General features: G+C 51.5%; 10 protein-coding genes across 10 annotated transcripts; 4 read left to right on the top strand and 6 right to left on the bottom strand.

Annotated features, from left to right (window-relative positions):
- Positions 1 to 1,365: 1,365 nt before the first annotated feature.
- PMZ80_006293 (uncharacterized protein) lies at positions 1,366 to 2,529 on the top strand (the record flags this gene model as incomplete). The annotated part of the gene is made up of 1 exon (XM_064874706.1): positions 1,366 to 2,529. The coding sequence occupies one exon, from the start codon at positions 1,366 to 1,368 to the stop codon at positions 2,527 to 2,529; it is 1,164 nt and encodes a 387-aa protein (XP_064729106.1).
- A 419-nt stretch (positions 2,530 to 2,948) lies between these two features.
- Positions 2,949 to 4,981, top strand: TRM6 (tRNA (adenine(58)-N(1))-methyltransferase non-catalytic subunit trm6; the record flags this gene model as incomplete). Its single annotated transcript, XM_064874705.1, has 2 exons — positions 2,949 to 3,034; positions 3,130 to 4,981. The coding sequence occupies 2 exons, from the start codon at positions 2,949 to 2,951 to the stop codon at positions 4,979 to 4,981; spliced, it is 1,938 nt and encodes a 645-aa protein (XP_064729105.1).
- Positions 4,982 to 5,549: 568 nt separating this feature from the next.
- On the bottom strand, positions 5,550 to 6,190 carry ARC18 (subunit of the Arp2/3 complex; the record flags this gene model as incomplete). The annotated part of the gene is made up of 2 exons (XM_064874704.1): positions 5,550 to 6,067; positions 6,139 to 6,190. 2 exons carry the CDS (start codon positions 6,188 to 6,190, stop codon positions 5,550 to 5,552), a joined length of 570 nt encoding a protein of 189 aa, XP_064729104.1.
- Positions 6,191 to 6,724: 534 nt separating this feature from the next.
- SPE2 (spermidine resistance protein) lies at positions 6,725 to 8,245 on the bottom strand (the record flags this gene model as incomplete). Its single annotated transcript, XM_064874703.1, has 1 exon — positions 6,725 to 8,245. One exon carries the CDS (start codon positions 8,243 to 8,245, stop codon positions 6,725 to 6,727), a length of 1,521 nt encoding a protein of 506 aa, XP_064729103.1.
- Positions 8,246 to 9,938: 1,693 nt separating this feature from the next.
- CFD1 (cytosolic Fe-S cluster assembly factor cfd1) lies at positions 9,939 to 10,913 on the top strand (the record flags this gene model as incomplete). Its single annotated transcript, XM_064874702.1, has 1 exon — positions 9,939 to 10,913. The coding sequence occupies one exon, from the start codon at positions 9,939 to 9,941 to the stop codon at positions 10,911 to 10,913; it is 975 nt and encodes a 324-aa protein (XP_064729102.1).
- A 78-nt stretch (positions 10,914 to 10,991) lies between these two features.
- On the bottom strand, positions 10,992 to 13,306 carry PMZ80_006288 (uncharacterized protein; the record flags this gene model as incomplete). Its single annotated transcript, XM_064874701.1, has 9 exons — positions 10,992 to 11,207; positions 11,255 to 11,621; positions 11,669 to 11,829; positions 11,889 to 12,271; positions 12,322 to 12,503; positions 12,558 to 12,594; positions 12,646 to 12,832; positions 12,880 to 13,156; positions 13,203 to 13,306. 9 exons carry the CDS (start codon positions 13,304 to 13,306, stop codon positions 10,992 to 10,994), a joined length of 1,914 nt encoding a protein of 637 aa, XP_064729101.1.
- Positions 13,307 to 14,929: 1,623 nt separating this feature from the next.
- On the bottom strand, positions 14,930 to 15,593 carry PMZ80_006287 (uncharacterized protein; the record flags this gene model as incomplete). The annotated part of the gene is made up of 2 exons (XM_064874700.1): positions 14,930 to 15,523; positions 15,585 to 15,593. The coding sequence occupies 2 exons, from the start codon at positions 15,591 to 15,593 to the stop codon at positions 14,930 to 14,932; spliced, it is 603 nt and encodes a 200-aa protein (XP_064729100.1).
- A 910-nt stretch (positions 15,594 to 16,503) lies between these two features.
- Positions 16,504 to 18,039, bottom strand: PMZ80_006286 (uncharacterized protein; the record flags this gene model as incomplete). The annotated part of the gene is made up of 1 exon (XM_064874699.1): positions 16,504 to 18,039. The coding sequence occupies one exon, from the start codon at positions 18,037 to 18,039 to the stop codon at positions 16,504 to 16,506; it is 1,536 nt and encodes a 511-aa protein (XP_064729099.1).
- Positions 18,040 to 18,760: 721 nt separating this feature from the next.
- On the top strand, positions 18,761 to 19,563 carry PMZ80_006285 (uncharacterized protein; the record flags this gene model as incomplete). Its single annotated transcript, XM_064874698.1, has 2 exons — positions 18,761 to 19,002; positions 19,056 to 19,563. The coding sequence occupies 2 exons, from the start codon at positions 18,761 to 18,763 to the stop codon at positions 19,561 to 19,563; spliced, it is 750 nt and encodes a 249-aa protein (XP_064729098.1).
- Positions 19,564 to 21,863: 2,300 nt separating this feature from the next.
- On the bottom strand, positions 21,864 to 24,264 carry PMZ80_006284 (uncharacterized protein; the record flags this gene model as incomplete). Its single annotated transcript, XM_064874697.1, has 6 exons — positions 21,864 to 22,199; positions 22,267 to 22,458; positions 22,508 to 23,589; positions 23,641 to 23,743; positions 23,848 to 24,093; positions 24,145 to 24,264. The coding sequence occupies 6 exons, from the start codon at positions 24,262 to 24,264 to the stop codon at positions 21,864 to 21,866; spliced, it is 2,079 nt and encodes a 692-aa protein (XP_064729097.1).
- Between the last annotated feature and the right edge of the window lie 490 nt (positions 24,265 to 24,754).

Genomic DNA, 24,754 nt, shown 5'->3' with positions numbered 1-24,754 from the left:
CGACTTCAACGGTTTTGTGACGATCAAAGCTTGGCTGCACAAACCGATCAGGCAACTGTGACGAATAGACCGCAATAATTGGCTGGCCCTCTGCACCGGGTGGCAAACACTTCAGCTTCCCCAGCCTCGATCACTCGATGTTGTTTGGCGAATTGAACAGTATGTTGCACCACCTAGATTCGGTCAGCTTCATGTCGATCTGATAAGTTGCCGTTTGAGCATATGCTCAAAGAACCATCTGTTACTCCATATGCCTATGCCGTCCAGCATCATAACCGAAGCAGCAACCACAACGCTGGACGCGCGAAGCGAGAGCCAACGATGACATCGGCAGCATATCGTCGATGGCCCACTCCGCATGTCTGACATCCAGCTCTGATGATCCTGCATAACGTCATTGCGAGAGAACTGATGCACACCCCAGCCTTATGAGCAAAATTTTTGATGAAAGACCTGCGAGACTTGGTTACCGAGCATGCCTTCAGACCTGGCTGCACCTCATCGCCGATGTGCAATCTAGACGACGCTGCTTCGATGAAATCGCCGATCGGATTCGCCACTTCGTCGATCTAATTACCTGAAAAGGAAACATCAAGAACCCGACCCTGTGTCGCGGCGGGTTTATAATTCCAACCATTGAAAGGTACAGCGGACGGGAGGCCCTGATACCAACTATGTGAGAAGCCGTTTAGCACTGGCAATCCAGATGCGTCGCCCATCACGATTCGAGATGTGTGGTTGGGACAGAACCTGCGTTTCTTTGCTCTACACATCAACCATGACTCGCGTTATTATTGAGGATCCGAACTTCATCCTTTTGCACCACAGATCAATGGCGCACTCGAAATAATGTCATCGAAGTTCTAGCCTGCCTCATTATGCGTACTGGTCATTGTGCCCAAGCTTGTGGTACCTGTCCGTGTCTTTGCATCTTACGATTCGACTTTAACAGCGTGGATGATTCAGATACTCTAGAGCGCAACAGCGATCTCATTGTCATGAAGCCCTCGAGTCGACCTTGTGTATAGCAAATCGAGTTGCCAAATTCCGAGGTCAAGTCCTTTTTTCGGACGCGCCTCGGCACGCGACATGCTAGCGTTTTGAAACTCCATGGCATGCTTACATAATCTTGCATCTTCCCCGTCCAGCACGTTGATGTAAAAACTGTGAACCTCATGACTGTGGAAACTCAGCCGAATCACGTTCACAGTTTAGTCATCAACGCCCTGCCCGTCCTTCACCCTCGAGTTTAGCAAAAACACAGCTACGAAGGACCTGATAATGATCTCACCTCGAACAGGCATGCACTTCGCCGCGGATAGTTAATGCTGACCTTAAGGCCAGATAGGCAGATTCACCACCGCTATGCCCTCCGCCCCCGGCATCCTCCATACTTACCACCCCGCCCGCAATCTCAATCTATTCGAGCACACGCCATACCCACCTAACACTTCACCCTCGTCAGTACCACCACCAAAACACATACTACTCTTCATAGGCGGTCTTTACGATAACTACCTCATACCCAGCTACACCGCCGATCTCGCAGCTCTATTCCCGCTTCACAGCGCCCAGACATGGCGTGTCATCCACATCCAGCTCTCGAGCGCAGGCCGTGCATTCGGAACGCTGGATATCGATCGTGACATTGAGGAGTTCGCCGGCGCGATCGACTTCATCCACCGGAGTCTTTACCATGATACCAACAATGGCGGGGCCGTCGACATCGTCCTCATGGGCCATTCGACCGGCTGCCAGGATGTCATGCGGTATCTCACCGCGCCGAACCCCATTAACAACCGTAAAGCGTTGAGACCCGTGATTCAAGGCGCGATACTACAAGCTCCGGTGTCGGATCGTGACGCCATGAATCACTCTATACAGGAAGGGCCCGAGGTCGCCAGGGCGTATGAACGTGCGATGCAGATCGTGAAGAACACGAAGGAGAGCGAGTACAGGGATGTTTTACTACCGTTGTCGATATCGAGACAGCTCTTTGGACCCGCGCCGCTGAGTATCGCGCGGTTTTTGAGCCTGGCGAGTCCGGAGAGTCCGGGGGTTCCCAGCGTGGAGGACTTCTTCTCAAGTGATGCGAGTGAGGAGCGGTTGCGGGGTACGTTTGGAAGGATCGGGAGGAATGGACTTTTGAGACATTCGGGGGTTTCGGTAGGGGGTACACAGTCTGTGTTGGTACTTATGTCTGACTCGGATGAGCACGTCAAGGTGGACCAGAAGAAAATGCTGCAGAGGTGGAAGGGTATCATGAGTGAGGATACGGGTGGGACGATACATGGCGATAGTGCTGTGATATTGAACGCGTTGCATGATGCTAGTGGTGATGACTGGCCGAGTCAGGAGGCGAGACTTGTGGTGTTGAGGAGGAAGGTATTGCAGTATTTAAGGGATGTGGTGGGGGATGTTGGGAATGATGCTATGGATGTGTGGCATAGAGATGGTGACAGGGTGATGGCGTTGAAGAGTGGGGATGGGAGGAGAGTTGAGGATATGGTTGGGGTATTGAAGCTCTAAGGAGTGAGAAGCGTCGTGGATCAAAAGCATGGAATTCCAGGCTTTGTTAATCGTAGGATTCTTAAAGAACAAGTTCATGGTACTATCAGCGAGATATAGCATTGTTCTACCAGCACACTCTATGAGACAGCACATCATGGACAAAAAATACTGCCATACGTTATCATCTCAATGATCGGGTACCCGCGGCTATCCAATATGTCGAAACGGTAAGAACAATGGATAAAGCCCTGCCTTGCTCGCTCCTGTGCCAAGACCGAATGGGGTATGGTTCTGCGGAGCGGAAATTTCCTTCAAATCTTAGTCCGCGCTTTTCAAACTTCTTCAATAATTCCATGAGCTACACTGTTACCTAGTAGTCAAGTTCCCATGCACAACTGTTCTGCTCACGATAATCGTGCAAAGGCAATGTAGCTACAATGTTCCACAAAATCCGACCATACCAATATGTCGCTCTGCGACTCCCCTCAGACTCGGTCAAGATCGAACAAATATTACCTAATGCGTAGGTCCACAAGATGACCAGAGACATTGTAAGCTTGGCATCAATGTCCTGCCTCGCAATACAGCTTTTCAGAAGCTAACCGCAACAATACATAGTCTTATCGCCTTGGGCAAATATGGTTCCTTCCACACAAACTCGATCATAGGTCGTCCATACCACCTCACCTTCGAGATCCTCGACAAATCAGAACAAAAAGACGGTCGTGAACTCCGCATCGTCCGTGCGTCGGAAATCCACGCCGAATCTCTCCTCGAAGAAGCTGAGCCAGACGTCGACCTCGCCATCGCCGAGGAAACATCGACATCAACGCCAAATGCCGTCGGCTTCGACGAATATGGCCTCCCTTCCACGACCACCAAGTCGAACGTCAACATAGTAGACAATCCAGAAAACCAAAAACTCACCTACACCGAGATCGAGGCACTCAAGTCAGATGCAGCAGCTAATCCCAAAGAACTGATCGCGAAGATCATGGCGAATCACTCCACGCTTGACCAGAAAACTGCGTTTAGTTTAGCGAAGTATACGCTACGGAAGCAGAAGAAGTACATGAAGCGGTTTACTGTTCTGCCTGTTGACGTGGGCACATTGACGGACTGGATGATGAACGAGAAGGATTTCGCCAAGATCATGGAGATCAGGAATGAGACGTTAGGACTCATGGGCAGCTGGGCGAATGTCCATGCGAGTGGACCTGTGAGCGAGGATGAAGAGCCAAGGTCTCGGTATCTAGTTGTTGATGACACCGGAGGTCTGGTGGTAGCCGCCATGGCAGAACGCATGGGCCTTCTACATCACCAGAAACCGGAGCAGCAAGAGGCTAACCAAGCCACGACGGCTCAAGCTGAACAGCAGACCACAGACTTTCAACCCTCAACATCAGCAACAGACCCATCGCAACCCCAGCAGCAACAACAAACCGTCCCCCCAAAACGACCACGCTACGACCACACCCCCGCAACCTCAAACACCCTAACCCTAATCCACGCAAACCAACAACCCAACCTCTCCCTCCTCCGGTACTTCTCCTTCGACCCAAACCACCCTCCCTCCCCCTCCGATCCACATCCCCACCCCCTAACAACCCACCTCCACACCCTCTCCTGGCTGCAACTCCTCGACCCAGCCTCCGACGCAACCTACTCCCAAGAGCCAGACCTCAAGACCCCCGAGGAGTTATCAGTCATGAAAGGTAACGCACGGAGTAACTACTTCCGCAAACGGCGACGTTGGACGCGCACGAAGAATACTGTTGATACGGTGCGGGCTGGCGGATACAATGGGCTTGTTATTGCGAGTTTCACGGATCCGGTGGGGATTTGTGGGAGGTTGGTGCCGTTGTTGAGTGGAGGGGCGCAGGTCGTGGTGTTTAATCCGCATGTTGAGCCGTTGATGGAGTTGTGTGATGTTTATAGTACGGGTAGGAGGACTGCGTATTTGACGTTGTTGAAGGAGAGGCAGCAGGCTGCGTTAGAAGCGAAGAGTACGGAGGTGGAGAAGACAGATCCAACCGAGGTGAAGACTGAAACAGAAGACAGTGAACAACCTAACGTGAAGGATGGTGTTGCGGCGCAGATCGTGGATGACCCCCGGTTCCCAGTCGATCCAACACTCCTCCTTACACCGGCGATTCACCATTCCGTTGCGCGGCCGTGGCAGGTCTTGCCCGGTCGGACACATCCGCTTATGATGGGTAAGGGTGGTGCAGAGGGAGGGTATGTAATGGTTAGTACAAGGGTTATACCAGTACAGGGTGTCGTTGTGCAGGCGAGGGGTAGGCAGGGTAGGAGTAAAGGGAAGAAGAGGGAGGTGGCGGGCGATAGCAGAGCTGATGTCGAGAATGAGAGGATAGTGAAGAAAGGTCGTGTCGAAGAAGGGTCGCAGACACATGAGGAAGGGATGGGTGATGTAACGATGCTGGATGGCGGAGAGAAGGCTGCTTTGTAGCTGGCTGGGTATCAAACAAAGTAATAGTTATCGGGACGCAACAAAGACACTTTGCAGTGGAGGGTTTCTTCTTCAGGCCCTTCTTGGATAAGTCTATTTGCCAGGGCGCAAACGGGCATAGAATACCACGCTTGCACGTCTAATGCCACTGCCGCCTTGAGCCAACTCGCCATCGAAGGGCGAATGAACATGCAGTAAGATAGCCTCAACTGGATTGGCCTGCAGGCTCGCAGGCTTCTTGCGTCGCTCGAGTATCAAAGCGCCAGATCGATGTGAGTAAAAGCAGTCGGGCCAAGATAGAGGTGGAGTGGAAGCAGCTTCTCTCGTGGACCGATGGAGACTAAACTTCTGTTGCTCCGGAAAGTTGATATAGCCTTTCCCTAGCTGCGCAGTCCGCCATTTTCGTACACGAGAGCAGCTGGATTTCGTAGATCGTAAAGAACCTTCGACAGCAGGTGGTCCGAACCCAGAGTTTGACACCGATTCAGCAGCCATCGATTCCAGCTTCCGAGTCCATGCTCTGTCCACGTACCATGTAAGTCCCTAACTCAGTGCTCGTTCCCACCCCTCACAAATTCTTCCCCATAAACTTCCTCTTCGCAAAACTCATCCAAAACTTATTCGGCACCCCATTCCCCTCCGCATAAAGCCTCCCATGCAACCTCATCGCCAACTCCTGCCTAACCTGACTCAAATACCCCCTCAAAGCCTCCGCATCCTGTCTATCCCTTGGCCCCTCATACGCCTGATTCAGCGGAAACCCCGGCTCCCCTGGTAAACTGAACTGCTCCAGACTCAGATTTATCAAGCTCTTCTCTGCGCTTTTGGGATCTTGGTTGGATTTCAGGGTGCTCAAACAGTGAGAGAGGAACAGGATGCAGTAGATTAGATGTCTGTCTGCGGGACCTTGGATCTCGAAGTTGCGGAAGAAGACGTTTGCGCGGAAGAGACTGAGGGATTCGTCTAGGATGTCGTAGGATTCGGATTCTGGGTCAATTTCTAAAGGGTCGGTGCCTGCGGGAAGAGCGGGGAGGGTGTAGGCTGGTCCTCTTGTTTTTGTTCGGAGTGGGAGGAGGGGAAAATTGCCTGTGAAGGGTTAGGTGTCCGACCGTGAGGTGAGACGGATGGCTGGGAGAGGACTGGAGGGAGGTGCTTACCTATTAGTTGGACACCTTGGTCGCCGAGGAAGACGGAGTGGTAGGCTGGCATTTTGAGACCCTATGAAAGAGTGCAGCAATTTGTAAACGTGAATGTATAGGTATTCCTACCAGCAGTATGTACTTCCGATTGCTGTAGTGGGCTGCGCCTGCCGCGAAGTAACGCACCGAGCCTCAGGATGACGAAGTTGCAGATAATGCTTTTTGAGCCACCGTAGCGGAATCATCAGTACGGTAGAGCATTATCTGCTATCTCCCTCATCGGAGTCACCGTACAGTCTTGGCACGGCAACAGTAAATTCTTGTACCAGTACCACGCAGTGCTCGCTGGGACATGCGAGGGCAGGGGGCTTTGCCGAACTAACAGCCTGGAGTTTGACAGACCAACGAGCATTAGAAGGAGTGCGAAGCACTTTACTATAGCCTCAAATACTGTATTGAAACTATCTGCGGTGGTTGAGGACTGTATTCCATGTCCGGAGCATTAATGAACCAGCAAGCATCCCTTCGACTGTCTGATACCAGTCGCAAGCACACAAGAAAAGAATGGAAAGAGTTGGTCGTCTCCCCTTGCACCTTCTTCAATTTAGAAGCCACGCTCTCCCAACCTCGGAGCACCTCCCTTCCAGTCATTTCGCTCGTAATATCGGAAAACCAGATCATATCCATCCAAATCGTGAACAATCCGGTCAACGCGCTTGTAACCAGGAATGTAGTCCATCTTCTGGCTACGACGAGCAGCTTGGCGCTCCAGAGCCTTAATCTCAGCGAGCTGCTCAACATCACCGTGCGCGATCTCTCCGTAGCTGGTCTTAGCTTCGAAGAGTGTCACGCTGAAGCGACCTGGCTTGAAGATGTCGACCACATTTTCAATAATCTCAGTCGTCTGTCGTCCTGTCTGACCTGCTGGAACATTGGTTTCAAAAGAAGCGTAGGAACAGATCGGCTCGGGTGTGACATGAACGGTAAAGTAGGAAGTACCCTGCTCGCCAACAGGAGCTGGCACGACGCCATTGGCAGAAAAGCCGCAGGGGGTGAACTGGTATGCGTCGATTCTAGCGTCCGGATATTTGTTCTTGGGGTAGACCGCAGACAATCCACATCTGTCCGAAACAACAGTGCCTAGAGCATGACCTTCAGTCGTAAGCTCTTCCGGACACTTGCTGTTCTTGATGGAGAAATCGCCGTCATCAGAAGAGGTTGTGCTGAATACATCCACAAGATCCTCGGATTCAGCTTGGGATCCTCTCCACTGATCTTCTGCGACCGCACTCGCGTTGTCAAGGTAGAATTGCTTTGCATTCTCCTCTTCAAGATCAGTCATGAGAATCTCAAGCGTTTCATCCTCTCCTTCAATCAATTTCGAGCCTTTGTCCTTGACGACGGATGACGGAAAGTTGATAACTTTGGTCTCCGTGCTAGGAGTACTATCCATGCTAGCAGGACTGGCTGGGGCAGAGAGCATGGTGTAGGGCTCTGTCAGGTACAGATACCAATGCTCTCCATTCATTTTACCGATCATGTAAGCGCTGCCACCGACGAAGAGCTTGTCGAGGGTGTAAACCTCGTCACGCCAGCTGCGGTGTGGACCATGCTGGCGGTCAGGGAACAAGTAATTCTTTCGGCTGTAGAATACTCGATATGGTGCAGCTGCGACGGCCATGCCGGCAACGTCGGGAGCCGTAGATTGCGCATACCCTCCGAAGAGGGTAGCGAGTTCGAGAATGCGAGGAAGCCCACGAAGCAGCGTGGTGGTGCCACAAGTCTTCAGAATGAGCTTATGGGGCCAAACGAACATGCTCGACTCGGACAGAAGATAGGCATCCACTTCTGCTGATTCGACAATGGACAGAACCTTGCAGTTGACAAGGTCAAGCATGGTCTTCCATAGTTCAGCAGGAACAGCCTTGAGGCCTGTGGGCTTGGAGCAGTTGTACAAATTCTCGGATGATGGACTGAACCACACCTCTAGCAGTTTTTCGGGGCCTTCGAAGGCATTGCTGGAATCCAAATCTAATGCAGCTTCATGATTGATTTTCAGAGACGGAGTCTGACTGAAACTCGATGGTGAAGCAGTGTAGTTCTGGGGAATCCCAATGTTGACCATATCCTTTGCAGAAAGAAGGACCAAGTCCTGTTCTGCTGCTCTTGATTTGATTGAAGATAGTATCGAAGACACTGATCTTGGTAGATTCAGTGAAGCACTATCTGCCACCCAGACGAACAATGCGGTGTCCGCCTGAGAAGAGAAGGCCCACTATCTGTGGGAGTCGTGGAGGCTGGCTTGAGCCAGCAGCAATCGCAGGGTTGTATATGTGACCTTTATAGGGTCGTGTTAGGGTGGTCTGGTGGAGGCGAGGAGGAAGAAGATTTCCTGCACGAACGGAATTGTGGGCAAGAGAAGGGTTTCTTCACGGGAAAGTTCTAGTGAAGCGGTGTGTTGCGAGTGGGATGACCGTAGAATTTCTCCAGTTGGTGAGGTGTCTGAGTACTGTTGAAGGGGTGTTATCTGGGCCTAATCCGTTTGTTAGCAAATGTGACCAGGACAGCATGCGATTGTTCGCCTCTGGAAGTCACTGACTTTGCCGGCTTTGATAGGAATCGTAGTAGGTCCTTCGGGGACATAAAAAGAGGTACCGGTTGAGACTGAAGGGGCCGCTGAGGCTGTTGGGGCCTCTTCGTTAGAGATCTCTGACTGACCTTAAGGGCGCCAGAGCTGCGGTTTTGTTGATTGTCGATGACAAGATGCAGGCTAGAAATGCCTCACATGCAAGATTTTGCTTGGTTTTGTGGACTTTATGGTCAGTAGTATCCTGCCTGCTAGTCAGATAATTCTGAGGTCGCAATCAGAAGGAACGAGAAGATGATGAGGAAAGTGTGCGAAGTTGAGCTTTTTATTGTCACACAAAATCTCTAGGCGGTGACATGAAAATGTATGCACCCGAGTCTGTGTGCTTAGCAGGAGGTGGAGAGTTGCGCAGACACCTGCAGCATGCGCAATCGTCACCGCCACCAGCCACGGCGAACAGCTTCGCGAATGACCGCTCTTGCCGTCCAAAAGCCTGTGTCTGCCTGGTTCCAAATAATTTCCCCGGCTTCGACTCTTTTTCACCCGCTGTTCCTGCACCCAAAAAGAACGGGATCATTGGCATATCAACAAGGAAGGGCCAGTTCTCGCGGTCATCATGATCATGATTGTCAGAGATTTTCCTCCAACTGGCCAGCGATTGATTGCCACAGACATGTTGCCTACAAGTACGGTTCCTCATTATTGCCAGATCTGCTACGGAACACTGCTTCTGACCCGGGTGAGCACGTGCCTTTTTTTCCCATCGGGCAGTTCCACAATCTTTTCTTTCTACTCTAGTCGAGTCTTCTGCCGCCCTGATCTGACTGTTTACATCGCATATGAATGCTGAAGTGGATAACCAGAAATACTTAGGTATAGAGTACGCTTGGTCCGAGATCGAAGCAATGCCCCGTTCTGCCTGTCTGAGCCCGTTGCTTGTAGAAGCGGTGGCTGTTGCGTCGGTGATCCAGGCCTTCGGAGCCGCCAGTTGTGTCTGCCTCAGGCTCAATGACGCTATCAGAGCATAAAATTGTTCTGCTTCAATTACCAATCATCGCAACTCGACCTGTACCGCTGTGTTGCCCCCAGTAATAGTAATTGACGCTGTCAATGAACCGCTTGATCACGTTTGTAGAACGTCTCTTCTCAATTGGCGACATATTACACAGAAAGAGCGACCGTGAACAGCCACTCTCGGCCTTATTCGAGTACATACATCAGCGTCTCCAGTATGGGTCTTGAAAATGTCAAGCACGTGGTGCTCGTGCTCTCAGGTAAGGGAGGAGTGGGCAAGTCCAGCGTTACGTTACAGCTAGCCCTCTCCCTGTCTCAACAAGGCCACAATGTTGGAATCCTCGATATTGATCTGACAGGTCCGAGCATACCTCGCCTGCTCAACCTCGAGGACAAGAAAGTCAGACAGGCTCCTGGTGGATGGCTTCCTGTACCCGTGCACAGCGCTATCGATCCAGGCCAAGCCTCTGCACCATCGGGATCACCGTCTAACGGTGCAAGCCAATCTAGCGCAAGAGGATCTCTTCATGCTCTATCGCTAGCCTTTCTATTACCTTCCCGAGACAGTGCTGTCATCTGGAGAGGGCCAAAGAAAACAGCTATGATCCGACAATTTGTTTCCGATGTACTCTGGCCACCGAACACCGAGTATCTGCTTATTGATACGCCCCCTGGCACATCAGATGAGCACATTGCGATTGTCGAAGAATTGCACAAGCTAGCTACAGCCATGCCAACAATTCAGAATGGTCAACCACACCTCAATATCTCTACGCCGGCACCTTCTCTGGCCGGTGCAGTCGTTGTCACGACACCACAAGCGATAAGCACAAGCGACGTCCGGAAGGAGCTCAACTTCTGTGTGAAAACACAAGTGTCAGTCTTGGGAGTCATCGAAAACATGTCTGGCTACATGTGCCCTTGCTGTGGCGAGATCTCAAATATCTTTTCGAAAGGTGGAGGGGAGATCATGGCTCAAGAATGTGGTGTGCCATATCTTGGAAGTGTACCAATTGACACCACGTTCGGTGAGCTTGTTGAAGGTGTCAAACAGGCGCAACGCACTGCAGTGGACTCGGAGAACTCTATCCCGGTGGCGGCTACGGAGCTTGTGGAGCGCTACAAGGATTGTGGTCTTTGCAAGATCTTCAACGAGTACACTTCAAAACTGGTATCTCAAATTGGCAGCTAAGGTATATATCGATGTTGGACCGCCGCATTTGCTGTACACCGTGTCATAGACCTTTCAAGTTCATGATTGGTGATCTGATTATGCCATCTTCTCGCTGTGTGCGTCTTTGTGGTCGAGAATGTTGATCGGGGTTGTGTCGACTTCCTCGAATTTGTACAGCTCGGGAGCGGGCTCCTTCGTGGATCGGAAGATGTAGCGCTTGAAGAACCATGGTGCAACCTTGGAGGTCATGTGCTTCATGTGGGTTCTCATAGGAACAGCAAAGACATAGTCGAGCTCTTCCAAGCTTCGTTGCTGGCGGAAGTCAGTATCATATGTCCCAGAGGTTACAGAAGACTCACTTTAGTCTCGGGAAGCCAGAGGAAAATCATGACGAAGGCAATCGCGTTGAGAGCCGCATAGAATCCAAAAGCGCCCTGCGGTTTCATTGCCGAGAGCATCCTCGGGAATGTGAGGCTGAGAACAGTCGCCCAAAAGTTGTTGGTCGCGACCGCCCAAGCCATACCAACTTCTCTGTGAGAAAGCGGAAACACCTCTGCTGAGTATGTGAATGGCACCGGACCTTCTCCTGGGGAGTAAAACATGTCGAAGAGGTAGATGAACAAGGCAATCAGACCTAAGTGGGCCTTGTTTTCGAGCGGAATCCAGAAGCAGAAGCCCGCAGCAAGCAGAGTCCAGCACATGTTTGGAAAGGTGAAAAGTAACAGCCTGCTTATGTCAGCCAATAGTCCTCCTGAGATCAGATGCGTACTCACGCTCTCCGACCAAATCGGTCGATCGTCCATACAGCTGGCCATGCAAACAGGAAGTTGATGAGACCGAAACCCCAGGACGCCCACAATGCTGAGCTGTAGCTTGCCCCCGCGTTGGCGAACACTGTGCTGGAATAGAAGGCAATAATGTTGATCCCGCACATCTATCGTTGGTCAGTCACTGATTTGTGGTGACCTCAATCACTACAGGCAAAGAACATACCTGCTGACCGATCATCACAATACCTGATGCCCAGGTGGCGCGACGAACACGTGGGATCGTGAACAGTTCGAAGAACCGAGTGAAGAAGTTCCCTTTGGTCGACACGCCAGACTCCCGAACAAGAACTTCCTCATATATAAGCTGAGCATGAATGAAGTAGAGATCTCGCGCGGCTTGAAGAGGACTGTTTCGAAGGCGCAGCAAAGATCTGTACGCTTTGGCATACTTTCCTTTGCTCATCAGCCAACGCGGACTTTCTGGGCAGAAGTAGATGCCTGCGACCAGGGGTATTGCAGGAATGAACGCTGAGCCAAGTTGCAGCCGCCAAGCAATTCGGGGGATGTCTTTGACCACCAGGTTGGCGCAGGTGCCCAGGAAAATTCCTAGAATAGATTGTCAGCTCTCAAAACCGTGCTGTAAGAAGGTGGCCTACCAAACGCTGTCCAAATCTGCCAAGTCATGACGAGACCGCCACGAATATTGGTGGGTGCATTCTCTGCAGAAAAGACGGGCACGGTAACCTCCTTGAGACCCATGCCAATACCAAGAACGACACGAGCAGCACATAGCTCTCCCCATTTCTGGGTAAGGGCCATTCCGAACGGGGCGATCAAGCTGGACAAACGTCAGTGCTGATGTTCCTGAAGTGGAGGAGCTAGATCTGTTCACCTGAAGACAGCGCCAATGAATATGACTCCACGTCTACCTGAAGTAATAGGTTAGATCCAGCGCAGCATTGTTGTCGCAACATTCTTACCGAGCCAGTGGTTCAAGGGGTCAGAGGCCCATCCAGCGAACAGGAAGATCGCAAAATATGGACAAGAGTTGACGAAGCCAATGATCCACGAGTTCCTTGCGCAAGTTCCTCGTGATTCGCAGAACTCGCCACTATCCGGGATACCCATGAATTGTGGGAAGCCGAGATTTGCACCATTGCTACCTGTCTTCGCTCGAGTCAGCAATTGCTAATGCGGATGTTTAAGATTATTACCTGATCCCAGCCCTGAATCGCAGCAGCGATGGAGTTGAGAACAATAGTGAAGTACAGTGTTCTGGGATGCTTCCAACGATGTGTGACTTCTTCTCGCAGGACTTGTCGATCGGTTTCGTCGAGCTCGATGATGTGTTCAATCGCTGCAGGTGCTTGAGCTGCGAGCGCACCCTTCATCAACAGCTCGCGTATCTCGAGGAGCCCGTGTTCATTGGCGAATGCATCAACGTCTTGTAGAAGTTGGTCTTTAGGGATGCCCACCAGCGGGTTTTTGATTCTAAGAACGTCAGTAGCGAGCGACAAATTCAGCGCCTGGCACGCACTCTCCAGTCGTGTTTTCTGTCATGGCAGCGATGCTGGCCTTGCGCCTCCCTTCATCGGCCATGATGAGGGAGCCTTTGCGCTCCGACTTGATTGGTTCCGTCATCTTGGGCGACAGCAAGGTCGAGAGTATTCGAGCAAGAAATGGACAATCGGTCGAAAGACACGATGTCGATGATTTTCAAGCAAGGAACGGGTACCAGCCGAATAACACGAGGCACAAACCTCGAAAAATGTGAAAGCTTTGTCCGGCTGAGGACGTATTTATGTTTACGTCGTGACAGCCCGTTGCCGGGGTTTGATCGACGTGCGGACCACAAGCTGAGGAGCTCTGCCTACCATGCACTCGAAATAGCGCGAATATGAATGGACTCTTGGCGCAAAATTGCACGAATGGACCAGTCTACGAGGAGCGCTGATGGTGGCTTGCTCCTCTGACACCCTGCCTTGCAGTAGACGGAATAGAAAAGGCGGCCCTAATGGTGTGAGTACGCGAGGTCATCAAAAATATACGGTGACATTCTGATCTAGACGTCCCCACATTGGCCTGAGCACCACACGCGTGCGTGACCATGGTCATGACAGAACAGCCGGCAGTCACACACTAGACCCAAAAGAGCCTGAGATCTTTCGAAACGAACTCACGTCAGAAAGCCGTTGCGGCAAGATCACTTTCCAGCCTCCATTGATGCCTCATTCTCACTTTTGTACGTGCATCCTGTGATTGTCGCCGCACGAACATTTTGTTCACCATACTGTCAAAAATTCAAACAAGAGTCCTTGAAATGAGCTTAATGTGTCCAAGGAATACCAAGAGTCAGACGGATTGAGCTTGCATGCGCAAGTTGAGGGAGGAGAAGCAGCACAACTTCGCATGTGGAGATAGTCCAGGATAGTGCCGCTCATCTGCCACTTGGCGCCTCCTTGGCCTGAAAAAAATCCTTGCTAGAATCGTTTCCCCAAACTGCGCTACCTGAACTTCCCCAGGTTGGCTTAGAAATGCATGCGTCTTGATGCAGCTTTGCATCACCAATAATGGCCACGATGTTGATCATCTGAGGCGAAAGAACATTGTTCTATCGTGAGTGGTCGGCACATTCAATTCCGGAACTACTTTTCCCTCAAATACGTTACAGATGTCGCCCTGGTGATGACATTCCACTAGAAAGCCGCGACCACTTCGCTTGTCTCCAGCTGGAGGACTTCAATCAAAAGGCTCACCTCGGCTCGCTATCCATGGCCAGATGCAACAGCAGATATTACGCGACAACGCCGTCACGATGAACTATTGACAATCAGGCAAGTCTTCGCGCGCCAAATCATCGGTGTTGCATGATGGTAAGGCGTTCATGCATCAGATGCCCACATGACTACAACGTAGTAAGCATCCATCGAAAGAAGCGACAGGTTCGGCAGCAGTACTACTCGGCCTTGTGGCTACCGCCGAATTTGCGTATACTCAAGTCGCCTATCATTGGAGATGAACTATATGCAAATTCGGCGGTAGCTACAAGCCTCAGATCGTTGCAATCGTCGCCCATGTAAGGCCCACTCGACGAGGGAGGCCTTGTTCTAAATCTTGCGAAGCTTGCCCTGGCTGATACTTTGCCTTGAGAACTAGCGCAGTCAACCTCAGAAATATGAAACTTGAGCGTACTGAACTAACACTTCTCTGCTACGGCACGGCGCCCAAAGTTCATCTCGTACATCGAGGTGCCTTCGAGCAAATTCAGCTTCTGGTACCCCCAGTGGCCTCCTTCCCATCCTTGTCATCAACAGCTAGGATCTTGAAATCAATTCTCGGATAATGCAATCTCAATGTGCCCTTCTGTCCGCCTTGCACCTCGACCTCAATCACGACCTCATTTCTGCTCAAGCCCACCAGAACACCAATATCAGCATGGGTTGCTCCGAAATCTACCGGTGCAATGCTAACACGTTTCCCCTTCATCACTCCCAGAATATCATTCTCCTCCACAGGCAACTCCTGTGGCTCCGCATACCCGCTACTCAGAATGCGCCTCACAATATCGCCATCCGTTTCCTGGCCTTCACCGCACCGCTTGGCGCTAGCAGTCCGCCGCTCAGCATGCTCACAGGCCTCTCTGAACCTCCTCACCCAAGCATGTACCTTCGGAAACTCCGGCTCTCCAAGCACACATCTCGCATCCCACGTTGCCTCCTCCGCTTCCTCAGGCGCTACTCCCGTATCCCCCGCCATATTAACAGCCTGATCAAACACCCACAAGCCGTGAACATCCGCTAACCCTGGTCTTTCACCAAAAAGCCACTCCCTTCCATCCCCTAGCAAGTTCTCCGTTCCCTTAACTGACTAATACACCACGCCCAATTCTCCCGTAACGCCTCAAATGTGAAAGTCCCACCAGTCCCATCAGATCGGTCCTTCATCCACAGCTCATCCTCCAGCAGTGGCGCCTGCACCGGCAGATATCCGCTCGTCCGCCAGAACGGCCCGGCAACAATAACCCAGTTCTTCAGCATCTCCTCGAAGCCGCGTCCGAAACTGTTCTTTGCTCCTAGAATTGGATGATCCGGCGAGTTAGAGAACAATACCTCTAGTTTGGCGATGATGAGACGGGTGTCGATGTAGATGTCGCGACGGAGGGAGAGGATTGGTATGCGGCGGTGGTTAATCGAGAGTCTGGAGAGGAGGGGCGGGGCATGACTGGGGAACAAGGATGGGGTTGTGTGGGAGGGAGCGGAGGTTTAGGTATCGTTGGAATCGGCGCGCAAAGACGGATTAGGGGTATGTGAAGAATGGTCCTGGGGTGATGTTGGTGGTGGCCATGTTGGTAGTGGCCGCTGCGTTGCTCTGGGCTAATGAAGCCACTATGGAGTCCACTAGTTCCCTGAAAACACGACCCTTGTACCAGGTCTTTACTGTATATAGAGTTGAGGGGACGAATGCTCTAACGTGCTTGTTGGCACCGAGAGTCTGTTGCAGGCCAGGTCGAGACAGTATCAGAATTTATGGTCAAGGGTTTCATAGAGAAAGGCCTGTGATGAGTATAGGGCAAGGCGAGGTATGCATCGTGCCTTCCCTGCATGGAGAATACCAAGTCCGTGCGACATGCATGGTGAGACTTGCTTCTAAGGTATAGAACTCAAATACGATACACCCTTCTTAGCGTCTTCCACTGCTGTATTTGTCACAAGAGTCGTGCTTTCCGAACCCCCGCGACTTCACATCTCTACTTACTAGCCAGGTACGGATACATCTTCGCGTGAGAGCGCCTCTTCACATACTCGCCAACAAAGCTTGCGCTCTCTGATCCTATACCTTCAGCACTCGAACATCTTACATGTGCTCGCGTTGACTCTCGACCACTTCTTACCCTTCCAGAAGAATAGCAGGAATTGCTGTGGCCAGTAGACGTGATACAGCCACCACCAAGGCAGAGGATCCCACAGCTCATACGTTCCGTCCTTCCAGAAAAGCAACCGATCGACCAGAGTGTCCAGACCTTTAATGACTGTAGAGATCGAACTGTCTCTCTGCAAAGTGAGCAGAGACAGCAGAGGAAGGACGATCAGGTTAATGAGGTCGTGGCCGACCCAGTAGTAGCGGACGTCCGAGTACTTTGGCGTCACAATGTGCTGGTGAGACGTTCCATTGGCAGTAGCTTCTGCGTATGATGGTGCCGGAGGGTTTTCGTCGAGTAGAGAGAGGTATGCGTCGGCCATAGTCGTTGTGCCATTGAATAATGCGACCGCGGTATGTGCTCTGGGATTGCATTCGATCGGGTAGAGCGTAACCTTTGCATCAGGATCGTTGTTCAAGTTGCTGAGCTGCTCGTCCTCAATCAGGAAGTCAAAACTGAGATGGCCAGTGAAAGATGATCCTCCTCCTGCTGCATATGTCTTTGTGAAATTCAGCATCTCTTGGCCCAATTTTGAATCTGCCGGCAGCGCCTCGTAGTGCATCAACAGCTCGGCTGAAGGACAAGCTACGAAGACTTTGACCTCGCCTTTGATGACCAAAGCATGCGTACAGAACTCGCGTCCCTTAATATACTGTTGCAAAATCCATGCTGACTTCTCTGAGATCCTCAACTTGTTGAGATGCTTCGCGGTCTCCTCGTGCGTCGACTTGGGTAAAAGTGTCATATCACCACGATTTGCGTCGTCCATGCCAATCGTCTTCATGATGTACTGTCGGCCCTGCGGAGCGTCGTGTAGCGCAGCATCAATCGCAGCCCGGCTAGTGATTGTGTGCGTCTCTGGCACAGTAAGACCAAGCTCCCGCGTGCGATCGATGAAAGTATGCTTCTCGTGCAACGTCTGCGTTGTTTCGACATCGAACTGGATAGCTTTGCAGGATGTCCGTCGCTCGATAATCTCCTTTGCTTCGCCATCCTCGACTGCTGATGCCACACCGGAGCAGCTCACCCACAAATCGACCTTCTCCTTGGTTACGACATCGAGCAGACCTTGAATATAACGTGCCGAGCCCAGCTTCGGATCTGGCTTTCGAAGTGGCACAAATTTCTTCAAGGACCTTGAAACGCGACCGCACACTTTCGTTCCGTTTGGCTCAAAGTCCGCGCCTATCACGTCGTGACCTGCTTCATAGAATGATCGCGCAAGAGCCAGTCCTTTGGTCATGCCAACGCCTGTGACTAAGATGGTCTTCGGCCTGAAGGATACCTTCCGTCTAGCTGCGACGCGATGGTCTTCCACTTTTGAGTGAAATGCATAGTTGATCACGAAACTCCAGAAAAGGACGAAAGTGTCGATGGGGATAAAGACAAGGCTGAGCGCAATCAATGCGAGGTCCTGCAGCCTGTGCTCAAGCACGCTATTCTCTGTACCCAGCATGACGGGTGAGAGCGGAGGGAAGCGCTACAATGTCGGCAGTTTCGTGTGCCAGGCGAGAAGGACAAGGACGTTGCTGATCATGGTTCCTCACAGCATGGTTTTGAGCTTACATGTGCGTTGGGAGCTCGCATGTGCGTTATGTCAGGGACCAAAATTAAGATCCATATTTGTTGAAGTGTCGACGTCACGATGAAAGCTCATAGCGAGCATGTGAATATAATACAGCTCAAGCCATTCATGAGGAGCTGCGGACCACAACACCGGACACGATTTCGATGGGACATCAATGTTCGTCAAGTGCTTGAAGCAGCTGAACAAAGCAGCAGCAGCGCGCAGGCAGGTTTGCAAAGAATATCTAGGGTCTTTTGAAGTGCGCGATCGTGCGCGTCAGTCGACCACGGAAACCACGCGTAAAGAGGAGAAGCAAGACATGGGAGGCCCGACAGCTAGCCCCTATGAGGCAGATGTGTATTATTTCGAAGTGGTTATTACAACCTAACAAACAATACAGGCCGGACAGTCTTTGCTTAGTCAATCGTTGAGAGACGCTCAGATAGTCACACAAGCAATCAATCGCTTCCATTCCTCAGCCCCTGCACGCGACATACACCCTTTCCATTGAATTCCTTGCCACGAGACGCGTGGGTGTAGAAGCCCTGGTTCAGGCTTCCTCACGCTCCTAGCACAGCCATAAAGATTGCCGACCTTTCACAACTGCTTTATGGCAGACTGGGTACTTGTTTCTGAAGAGCAAGCCGAAGAGATCCTCCATGAGGCGATAGGCGCGCTTGCATTGCAATTAGAGGATGTCAAAGTCAACAAGGTCATAAGAATGTCTCTTGAAAGGACGCGGAACCTTCCGAGTGGGCTTTGGCACCTGGACTTCTCCTTGAGTGCCGCGACGCTCGCGGCTCTCGGTACTTCGTCTTCGTCTACCCCTATGAGCGCTACAAAAAGATTGCGGTACGTTACCCCGACAGGCACCTCGATCCCAGCGAGGCCTTCGGATTAAACAGGTATTCCGATCAAGCGCAGTTCCGCAGCGATTACCCCGACGCCGAAATTCTAGTATGGGACGATGTTGCAGCGCACAACAAGCCATCTTGGTTCGCAGACTGCGTCCGGAACTCATTCGCTCACGCCCAAACCACTAGGCAGCCTGATCGTAAAGAGAGGAACGAGATGGTCGAGATGCTTAACGCCCCGGATGGATTGACACCGAACTTTCAGATCAAGATGCGGACCACTGACTTCTGGAAGCTGATACAGCAGGCGCTAAAAACTTTCATTCGGACGGTGACTGCGCCATCAGCAGAAGGCAAGATGTTCACATTACTGCAATCCCTTGACTTTCTCTTAGACGAATTGCTGAATCCAGACCGAAACGAAATACCCGACGAGATTATGGTGATGCGCTTTGAGAAGACAGGTGATATACAGCGGCGACCCATAGTCCCTTTCAGTGGAACATTGAGTGGGCCACCAACCCACGATTACCACCAAGACGACTCCATTGAGTCCTAACCCAGAAGTTCTTACTCGGAAGACATTTACAATGAAGCCATTGCAGGCATCGCCGTAGGCGCCGCATTGGGCGGAATCCTCGCCTTCGCCTTCGTTGTCTTCTTCATCTGGCGGCACCGGAGAAACCGCAAGCGTCAATCCGGCGTAACAAGCACAACACTCACAGAGCATCAGCAACCAGGCGAAAAAGCCCAACTTCACTCGGACGAGTATAAGCCTCACCGCGAAGAGCTCGAGGTCTCCCATGGATTACCTAGGGTGCGTCAAGTAGGCGAGCTCACTGAGCTGGAGTACGCCCCATATTCCGGAACACGACCTGAGATGGCTGCGAACGAAGGCGTAGGTTCTGAGTTGAACAGCCAGCGCAGTCCGGTGACTGACTCCACGACCCTTGTGGGTTCGAGCTCGAGAGACGAAGTGCATCGGTGATAGATGCTGAATTCCTCATTGCCGAGGGCATCCATCTGAGTTTTGCCGAGATGCTCGTTTGGTGTTTCGAATAACTAAACACGCTTTCTCTGTGCACGATGACCCCTGTTGATCGACGATTATGCACCTAGGCTTTTGCAAATGCCGCACGGTGCAATCGTGAGGATCAGCCAAGGGCATTTTGAAGTGGCACAGAAGCAGTCTGGAGCGAGACGACGGGGTCCCCGGATCACTAGGTGTTCAGTGCCAGCAGTAGAGCAGCCATGGACGTGCCGCTAGGGAAGTTGAAGTCATATTGACTAGTCTAGGACGAGTCAGGCTGGCGGTATGGTGAGAGCACACTTTGAGTGTCGAGTTTCCGCATTTGCTGGGTCGAGGTGCAAGCGTGCACATCATACACGCATCGCTGCCATGTATGGCACAATAAGTGCCCTCGGGGTATCTGAACGGGGAGGAGCACAGGACTCTCACTCCTGTACGTTGGAAACATCCGCTGGCCAATTCAGTATGATTGGCTAGAGGTCAAGAGAGATGATATTGCCATAGCAGGCTTGAGATGGAGGCCAAAACATATCCAACGGCCAGGTGGGAACCGACCAGGTCCAATGTCGTGAGGCAAGATACGAAACTATTGGCTTGACTTGGTCGGGCGATGAGGCGTGAATCGCTGAATAGATCGCCCAACAAAAATCAGTACGAACAAGGAAAGTGTTATGATGTTGAAGATGAGTGGTGTCTCAGTAGCACTGTAGTACATCTGACAGCTCAGATTCTTATGCCATGTCTAGAATCTGTAAATGGTAAATCTATGACAATTGAATTTTATTCGGTCCTAATCCGCCTCATACTTCAGCGAAGTCAAGTATTCTCGGGTCACAATCTTTCCCTTGTCCCGTTTCCAAGTTGTCAAAGACTCTTCCCATGCTGGTGAACGATGAATTCACATCGTCTATTTTCAGGCGTAGGTGCTGACGCTGCCACCATGGGAGTGTTGCCAGTGTGGGCTGCCCATCAACACTTGTCGACGGAGATTTCCACCATGTCCGCTAGGGCCGCCTAAGTTAACGCAAGGATAGGCACTACTAACACCGGAAATGCCCGACGCTCCCTCCATAGGGCCGCCAACAATGGAAATGGTTGCCTTCCAAGGTTACGATGGCTTTTATGCAAGAACAGGTCCATGTCATTACAGAAGGGACGGATACATACCTACTGGCCAGCGAGCATATACACCAATGCATCATTTACGGCTACCAGATTTGTGAGCCATAGGGCATGAGAAGCAAAAGCAGAAGATTGAAGACTAAGAAGGGGAGTCCTATTCATAGATACGTTCTATATTGCAGAAGCGACCTTCCCTGACATTCGGCATGTAGAGACATAGGTATACAAGCTGCTGAGCTCTTGCGACCTCGAATGACCAGTAGCTAAGCAGCATCCCCGCAAGCAGGCACCTGTCAACATGGATCTACAGGGGGTGTCGTTCTATCAGCTCGCGTTCTTCGAGCACTTTGACCTGGAGGGTCAGATGGGAAGCGGAAGATAAGTTTCCCTGGAATGCAGCTTCAGAGCCACAAAGGAGATGAGAATCGACTGGAATATGATTGCGACCATAATTGGCCAACAGTCTACTTGATTGTGTAGGCTAATTGTACTGCAGCTCGCTTCCGCGGCCAAGTGAGCATCAAGCCAGCCTGGCGAATGCCTACCATACGCAAGCCAGTATTAGTACGCGTTCTCCCTGAAATCCGCGCTGCAAAATTTGTCCATGAAGACTGCCATCCACCCAGCCAAGATATTAACGCCAGAATATGCTCTTGGGTATCATAACACGTCTCTTCCTTCGAGCATCCCTGCTCCTAGCCAAACCCTTACTGCTCCATCTTCTGGTTATCCTGGTCTTGGTTCTGGTTTTGTTGTTGGAAAGCGAAGGGGTTGAAACCAGGCGGTAGCATAGGCATTCCATTGGGCATCATTGGGAAGTTCATGCCTGCCATGTTGCCCATGTTCGCGCCCATCATGTTCGGGAAGGGCAGGGGCATGTTGTTCGGGTTGCCGCTTGAGGACCCTGGTCTTTCGTCGTCGCGGTATCGGTCACGTCTTCCGCCACGCTCTCTCTCGTCCGCCTCCGTGGTCTGCGCTGTCGCGATTGGATGATTGTGGACCACGTCGGCCGCCTTGGTCTGTGGGGATACGTTTCGACATTGCTAGCATATTGTTAGTCCTGATTGAAACAAGAAAGTAGGAACGGGGTTGCATACCTTTGGATGATACACCAGCACCGATTTCAATGTCAGGTTCTTCGACGACCATGCCTTCCTGAATGGGCTTGCCACCGGTACCACCATATTCAGCGCTTACCATCCATTTTCGATCGGCGTCGGTTAAGCGGTAGGTTGGGATGATGGAGACTCCAGTCTGGTAGTCACTACAATCCCGAGGACCAAAGCCGACACCCCATTTGGTCTGTAGTGAGTTAGTACGAAGTCATCAAACCATGGAGAGTTTTGCTTACTCGTAATTGCGTTGATCCATCGCGGTATTCCTCCATCCCATGTCTTGCGGCTTCGGCATCTTTGCGATTAAGCATCTTGACAAAAGCGTGGCGCTTGTCGACGTTGACTATGCAAGTTTGAACGATGCCAAACTTGGCAAAGAGAGAGCGGAGGTGTGCTTCGCTGGATGTGACACCACCCACGAAGAGAGTTCGAGACATGACTTTGATAGTGTCCTTGGGAAGGTTATGGTCCCATTCAATGAACTTCTCACCCGGTGCTGGGAGATCCTGTGTTTGATTCTGTGGTGAAGGGCTGCGGCGCCGTCGATCCGGACTTCGTTGTCGGTACTCATTGCCACGTCTTCCATTTCGGCCATCACTGCCGTTGCGCTGACGGTCGAAACCTGGACTACCCGGTCGACCTCCTCTGCGACCATAGTCTGGTGAGCGTGATCGCCGTCTGCCATTCTGTGGAGATCGTGTAAGACCATCTCGGTCACGTGATTGCGGAGGTTGGCCGAATGCATGTTGACCAGAGATTGGGGGAGGCGGAAATGGGAGTGCTCCCTTCTGAGCATTCAATACTTGCAATGCAGCTGCCCATTGATCTGGCGGTATGCCTTGCTGTGCCATCAACTGTACAAGCTGAAGAGTAGCTTGCGCGTCTGGTCCTACTTGTGCAGGTGTAGGGAGAGCAGGGGCTTGCTGCTGCTGCTGCTGTTGAGGGAACAATGCGGCGAGAGGATTCGGAGGTGCAGCTTGACTAGCCTGCGGTTGTGCTCCATTGGCCATACCACCGAAGAGTGCAGCCAAAGGATTACTATTCTGCGCTTGACCTTGATTTACAGGCGTGGTCGATTGAGGTGTGCCATTTTGGACCCCAAGCAGAGCATTGAAGTTATTCGGAGCAGCAGCAGCAGAGACAGGAGGAGCAGGAGCATTACTCGTCTGCTTAGCTGCCATAGCCTTCAGAGCTTCTAGAATGGAAGACGGGTTCTGCTGAGGAGCAGCTGCAGGTGCTGGAGTACTGTTAGCAGCAGCTTGTCCTAGTGGAACGAAGCCAGGAGCGGGTGAGTTGATGGGAGTAGTTGACTCGGCGTCTGTACGGCGGTTAGCGTGTGTTTGGCCAGCTACTTTGGATCGTGGCTTACTGTTCGAAGGTGCTGCATCAAGCTGACTCTTTATGGACGATAGCATGGGGCCAGGAAATGTACTGGATCGTTCCCAGATTTCCACAAGTTTCTTAATCTTGGGCTACAAGAAGAATCTTTGTCAGTATGAAGCATACAATGAGGTAACGCGCCTCGTGCAAAAAATGCATAGCGCATGCATGCATTGCACATCAGGGAAAAGCATACCTTCTGGTCATCGGGCGCCGAGTTGATGATGTCGGTCATGAGTGAAGGTAGCAACTCGGTCACTCTATTGACGCCAGCCGCGAAAGTCCCGTCAGTGGCACCTGGGCCAACTTGCTGACCAGATTTTCTGGCCTGATCTACCCATTGACGAGTCACTGAGTCTACAACATAGAGTACCCCAAGTTTATGTGTTCCCGGCGCTTTCTTGAAATGAGTGTAGATCTTTCCCACGAGGACAGACTCGGACTAGGACACTGTTAGAATTACGTCGTCTGCGATCGGTCGTATCGAACGTACTTGTATGTTGGCTGTACAGAGGGAGGTCAAGGCGTTGATCTTGGAACCCGAAACACCAGGTGGTTTCTGGTGCAGCATAGACTGCAGGACATTGTCCAGCTCAGCTACTGCCGAGGACATATTGAATTGCGCACCCTGCTACAGCACGGCCTTTGATACTGGAGAAGAGTCCTTCTGATACTGGTACTGTTACTCGAGTAGACGAGCGACGTGGCAAGAATGTACGTGGTAGTAGGATAGTTTTGTACTTTGTACAAAACGCGTGTTCGTTCTTTTCAATGCGTGAACACTCTAAGTTCTTTCCAGTGATATGCGCACATTCACTTGTACTTGCTAGACAGCTTCCAATGTCCAACGCAGGTAGTTGGCTCTACAGTGCAGTGCAGTGTCGCAGCGCAGGCGATTGGTGACGTGACGTGGTCGAGGTTCGTTCTATGAGCCACACCGCAACGATTCTTTGTTCGTCGCGTAGATATACGAGATGACTATGATGGATTACACAAGTATGAGGAGTGCGTTGAGTGTCGGATTCGTGATGGGTAGGATGAATCGTGAAGATGGAAGGTGAGGAGAAGGATGCAGTGTGGTGGTGGTGAAGAACTTTGATCGG

This window comes from Knufia obscura (genome assembly GCF_036327395.1).
Source record: "Knufia obscura strain CCFEE 5817 isolate CBS 148926 chromosome Unknown scaffold_7, whole genome shotgun sequence".
Taxonomy (NCBI): domain Eukaryota; kingdom Fungi; phylum Ascomycota; class Eurotiomycetes; order Chaetothyriales; family Trichomeriaceae; genus Knufia; species Knufia obscura.
This window is presented reverse-complemented; position numbering and strand designations above follow the sequence as displayed.